General features: G+C 55.1%; 1 protein-coding gene across 1 annotated transcript in view; it reads left to right on the top strand.

The window, feature by feature from the left end:
- Positions 1–205: 205 nt before the first annotated feature.
- The window catches only part of LOC106900012, a gene marked incomplete at its 3' end in the record, with an annotated part of 54,632 nt that continues 48,837 nt past the window's right edge, over positions 206–6,000 (top strand). The window contains exon 1 of the mRNA XM_014961968.1: positions 206–2,371. Coding sequence (XP_014817454.1) covers positions 206–2,371 — 2,166 coding nt within the window. The remainder of the gene's footprint in view (positions 2,372–6,000) is intronic.

The following is a 6,000-nucleotide window of genomic DNA, read 5'->3' as shown; positions in this document are numbered from 1 at the left end:
GATCGCTGGCTGGCTGGTTTGCTGGGCGGGCGAGCGTTCTGCGATCGTCCCCGCGGTGCGGAGCCGTGGTGCAGCGAGGCGGAGGGTCCGGCGGCAGCGGCCGGGAGCGGCGAGACGGTGACGGAGCCGAAGCCGGATCGGTAGCCGGATCGGGAGGCGGAAGAGCGGTCGGCGGTGTTGCGGTGCCGGCGGTGGGGCGGCGGAGATGTGGTCGGCGGGGAGGCGGTGGGTCCGGCGGGAGCGAGCCCTGCTGTGGTGCGTCCTGTTGGCGGCGTGGGAGGCGGCGTGGGGTCAGCTGCGCTACTCGATTCCCGAGGAGATGCCGAAGGGCTCGTTCGTGGGCGACGTGGCCAAGGACCCTCTGAGGGACGCGCAGGACCCGGACGTGGGTCGGAATTCCCTGCAGAGCTACGAGCTGAGCGGCGACGAGCACTTCTCGCTGGCCGTGCAGGCGGGCCCCGGCGGGGAGCAGCGTCCCGAGCTGGTGCTGGCGAAGGCGCTGGACCGGGAGGAGGCGGCGTTTCACGAGCTGGTGCTGAGGGCGAGCGACGGCGGAGAGCCGCGGCGGACGGGCACGGCGCGGATCCGCGTGTCGGTGCTGGACGCCAACGACAACGCGCCCGCGTTCAGCCAGGCGGAGTACACGGTGCGTGTGGCGGAGGACGTGCCCGTGGGCTCCGTCCTCGTCACCGTCACGGCCACCGACGCCGACGAGGGCATGAACGGGGACGTCAAGTATTCGTTCAAGAAGCTTATGGATCAGGCATCGCAGATTTTCGAGCTGGAGGCAGCGACGGGTGAAGTCAGACTGGTGCGGAGCCTGGACTTCGAAGAAGGCAACTCGTACGAACTGGAGGTGCAGGCACGGGACGGCGGCGAACTTTTCGACACTGCGAAAGTTGTGATCACTGTGACCGACGTGAACGACAACACGCCCGAGATTTCGGTGCGGTCGGCGCTGAGCGAAATCTCAGAGGACGCCCCGCCGGGGACGGTGGTGGCCCTGCTGCACGTCCATGACCCGGACTCCGGACTCAACGGGCAGGTGCGTTGCAGCGTCGCCGAGAGCCTCCCGTTCCGTCTGGAGAAGAGCTTTGAGGACTACTACCGCGTGGTGACGGCGCGGGAGCTGGACCGCGAGGAGGTGTCGGAGTACAACGTGACGGTGCGGGCGGCGGACGGCGGGTCGCCGCCGCTGCGGAGCAGCGCGGTGCTGGCGCTGCGGGTGCTGGACGTGAACGACAACGCGCCGGTGTTCGCGGAGGCGCGGTACAGCGCGCGGGTGCCCGAGAACAACGCGGCGGGCGCGCTGCTGCTGAGGGTGCGGGCGCGGGACGCGGACTGGGGCGCGAACGCGCGCGTGCGGTACCGGCTGTGGGAGGGGCGGGTGCGGGGCGCGCCGCTGTCGTCGTACGTGTCGGTGCAGGCGGAGACGGGCGCGCTGTACGCGCTGCGCTCCTTCGACTACGAGGAGGTGCGCGAGGTGGGGCTGTGGGTGGGGGCGGAGGACGGCGGCGCGCCGGCGCTGAGCAGCAACGTGTCGGTGCGGCTGGAGATCGTGGACGAGAACGACAACGCGCCGCAGGTGCTGTACCCGCCGCCGGCGCCAGCGGGCTCGGGCTCGGGCTCGGGCTGGGGCTCGGTGTCGGGGTGGTGGTCGGGCGTGGAGCTGTGGCCGCGGTCGGCGGAGCCCGGGTCGCTGGTGGCCAAGGTGGTGGCGGTGGACGCGGACGCGGGTCAGAACGCGTGGCTGTCGTACGAGCTGGCCAAGGCGACGGAGCCGGGTCTGTTCCGCGTGGGGCTGCACAGCGGCGAGGTGCGGACGGCGCGGTTGCCGCTGGCCCGCGACGCGGCGCGGCAGAGCCTGGTGGTGGTGGTGAAGGACCACGGGCGGCCGGCGCTGTCGGCCACGGCCACGCTGAGGGTGGTGCTGGGCGAGAGCGTGGCCGAGCTGCTGTCGGAGCTGGGCAGCGCGGCGGCGGCGGCGCCGGGCGAGCCGGGCGGCAGCCTGACGCGCTGGCTGGTGCTGGCCGTGGCGGCCGTCTCCTGCCTCTTCCTCGCCTTCCTGCTGCTGCTGCTGGCGCTGCGCCTGCGCCGCTGGCGCCGCTCGCAGCTGCCGGCGGCGGGCAGCGGCGCCTTGCGCGGCGTCCCGGCCTCGCACTTCGTGGGCATCGACGGCGTCCGCGCCTTCCTGCGCTCCTACTCGCACGAGGTCTCGCTCACCGCCGACTCGCGCAAGAGCCAGCTGCGCTTCTCGGGCGGCAGCTGCTGCGACACCCTGCCGGCCCGCCCGCCGCCCGACGAGCCCGCGCCGCCGCTGCTCCCCGAGGACGCTGACGGCGCCCGCCGCGACGACCCCGCCGCTCCCCCGGTGAGTTGTGATCAAGTGCCTCTTGCTCCGGGGAGTTGAACGTGGGATCGTTGTTCAGTGTTGCACTTGTTAGGGGAGTCAAGAGAAACGGGGCTGCTATTGTCTTCAGTTTCGTAGCTCCACCACGCTTCCCTCTCGCGATTCTCTGTCCTTGCTGTCCTGTGCTCTCTGTCCCGCCTCGGGAGGTATAGTTATGAGGAAGGCAAAGCTTGGTTCATGAGCGCACTGTCCTGGTGCCTTTTTCTCCGGCGGATGATTGTGGGCTAATTGCTCAGCGTTCAAACGCTTGTTGTGGGAGTCAGGAGAAATGGGGCTGCTGTTTTCTGGAGCTTCCTTAGTGCGCAGCTTTGTGTTCCTATCATGTACCCACTTGTTTCTCATTTTGCCCCCTGATTCCTGTGTGGGATGAGCGTGTCTTGAAACCAACTGCTAATAGGGCCATGTATAACTTCAGTGCTCATCGGTTCTTCTCTTCTCAGCAGAATTTTCTGTTTCTCTATGACAATGGAGGGAGCAAGGAAATGTCTTTGTATTCGTGCATGATTTTGTCTTTGAACTGTGTACAACGGTGGAGGAATGGGCTAGACAACAACTGATTCCTTGTTGAAGGCTTGTCTGCCTGTTGTGAAGATGAAATCAAATCATCGAAGTTGTGACTATGTCCAAAATCTCTGGTTGAAGAGATATATATCTCATGGGAGATATATTTAGATTGTCTTTTAAGGTTGACTGATTTAAAAGAGTTGGATGTGTCTTGTCTTTAGAATACATGCATATGAGGGCAGGAGGGGAGTGATTCACGATATTGGGAGAAGTGTAAGCAAGGGGGTTTGGCCCTGTGCTGGTGTTCGCTGACCCAGCCTCTCCTGGAGGACCAGTTCACATTTACATTTAGACTCTTGATGTTTCTTCTGTGAAGCAGTGAGTGCATGATTGTATCTTCCTTCTCAGTATGGAGATGTGAAGATATACGTGCAAGAAGTTTGCTGTGTGGTAGCATTGCATGTTGAAGAGAAATGGTCTGGCTCACTGGCCTTTCCTCTCATGTGCTTTCAAATTATATGGCTTAAAGAACACTATGCGAGTTTTGAAGAGTTGGAGATGAGAATCATGGGAGCTGTGCATGAGGGGCACCAGACTTAGGTGTGCTCCTTTCCCTGTTCAGTGTCCACCTGTAGTATCATGCAACGCGAGATTCATCTTCCCAAAGAAATGTGGCTAGAGGACATGTGATTCCCGCTGTCTTGGGAGCCCTGGGAGGTCATTTCTTTGCTTTTGCAGGTGGTCGTCAATTTTTAACTAATACTGGATTATGTATTTATGACAAGCACAATAATCGGAGCTTTGGGAAGAACAAACTCTGCAATTTCTTCCTCCTAAATACCTGAATTGTGTTCGTACTGTAACTGCCATCATCTGGAATAGTGTGTTGTGATTCCTTATTTTCTACAGTTGTTTACTTCTTACCTTGTTCATTTCAGTAATCTGAATCTGGGCTTTTGAATCTGATAATGTGTGGAAGATCTCACCTGTTACATTTGTCGGAATGTCCCGTACATGCCTTTCATGTTTACAGCTGTCAAAACATACGGACATGCTTCCTTAAAATGTCAACTGTCAAATGTCAAAGTTGTGAAGTGTTGGAGATGAGAGTTGTGGGAGCTGTACATGAGGGTCACAAGAGATATGTTTCCTCCTTTCCTTGTTCAGTGTCCAGCTGTAATATCATGTAATGCAAGATTCATCTTCCCAAAGAAATTGAGTGAGAAGACAAGTTATTCTGGCTGTACTGGAAGGCCTGGGAAGTTGTTCTGGTTTTGCAGGTTCTTGTCAATTCTTAACTAACAGTGAATTTTGTACTTATCAGAAACTGCATAATGAGAGCTTCGGGAAGAGCAAACTGTGTATTTTCTACTGACTAAATACCAGAATTATGGGCCTACCCTATGTTCCCTAACCTAGAAAAGTATGTTCTGTTGACTTCTTTGTCTGCATGTGTTAACTTCTTGCATTGCTCATTGCATTGACTGGAAGGTGGGCCTCTGTATCCAGTAATATGTGGAAGATCTCACCTGTTTTATCTGACTGTCCCATGCATGCCTTTCCTGTTTACAACTGTAAAGAGATAGACTTCCATAGACATGTTTCCTTAAAATGTTAACTGGACAAATGCTCTTGCTTCTCATACACATGGTGAGAAGTCAGATACTATCCATAGTAAGGAGAAGTTGTCTGTGCAATTTTTCTTTGGATGGAGTCTACGTGCAACTTATGAAGATCAATGACAATGATGTGAGCTGTGAAGGCTTTGAGAACAGTCTTGTAGGTGCTGTATGTGAGGAGGTATCAGTAGAGACACGGCATGTGTTTTGCTAATTCCCAAGGTTCATTGCTTGTGTACAGTGAGTCTGAAGGTGTCTTATTTTGGAATATCACACTGCTCAGATTCCAGCTGGCCAAGGGGTGAGTTGATCAGTTTGCTTTCCTGTTGCATGACATTTCCTGTGAATCCCAGCTATTGAGCACAGATGTAGAATTTGCATTGAGGTTTGGGAATGAGTTGCCTTCCACATTGCCCAATGTTCTGAAGTAACATGATGGTATCTCTGAGTTGATACTTTGTCCTTATTGGAGCTGCATATCATTTATGCACTTGCGAACGTTTATTGCTTCTTCAAACTATTGTGATGATCCCAGAAATCTCTGCATGTGTTGTCATTTTGATCCTCATTCTCAGTAAGGAGAAGTTGTATGTGCAGCTTTTCTACAATGGTATCTGTCTGCAAAGGCAGTTTTGTGGTGTGTGATGTGTGGGTAGGGTGAAAAATTGTGTCTCTGCAGAGATAGTGCAGGTGAAAATGTTCCCTGTGGTATAATTTGAAATGTCAAAAAGATGTAAAGATGGTGTAAAAGTTCAGTCTGTCCTAGCTGTTGTATGAGGCCCACAGCTGAGGTTCCATGCATTTTCCTCTTTTATATTCTCCAAAGAAATTACTTTGAGGATCTGTGGCTCTGGTCTTTGGTGTGAGCTCCTGTGGACTTCTTACCAACTAGATAAAATTCTGGTGTTCCTGTTACAGCCGACATGATCTGAAATGTTAGGCCCTTATTCCTTCGCTTCTGCAGGTTTTTGATTCTTCCTTGGTTATTTTTGCCCAGGTGTGAAGCTGGTCCTCGTTGTGGCTAGTAATCCCTACACTATTTAAAAAATCTCTTATACTTGTGGGGTTAGAGGAGCAGATTTTATTCACAGCCTGTAGGTGTTCAGCTGCCAAGATGAATACTTTGATAGACCTCAGTTTCCCTAAGATGTCTCTGAATGAAACGCTCTTTGTCCCGTGGCTGCCATATGGCCAAAACATTGGCTACTGTCCCTGGTGCAACTGAAGGCTGTGAATGCAGAGCAAGAAGGGTGAGAGGCTGGCTCTGAACCATGAAAACAGATGGGTCTTTGGGTTGCTTTGAGTGAGCAATGGTTGGATTTCATGCCTGGTGCCAAGGCCTTTGCCATTCATGTCGTGATCCTGGCAAGGATTATATGAGGATAGGATGGAGAGAGAGAGGAATATTGCCCCTCTGCATATGTTCACTGTCCCAGTCTCTCCCGGAGGACTGCTTCCCTTTTATTC

This window comes from Calidris pugnax, unplaced genomic scaffold (assembly GCF_001431845.1).
Source record: "Calidris pugnax isolate Ruff unplaced genomic scaffold, ASM143184v1 scaffold1010, whole genome shotgun sequence".
NCBI lineage: Eukaryota > Metazoa > Chordata > Aves > Charadriiformes > Scolopacidae > Calidris > Calidris pugnax.
The sequence above is the reverse complement of the archived record's forward strand: the minus strand, read 5'-3'. Positions and strand labels throughout refer to the sequence as shown.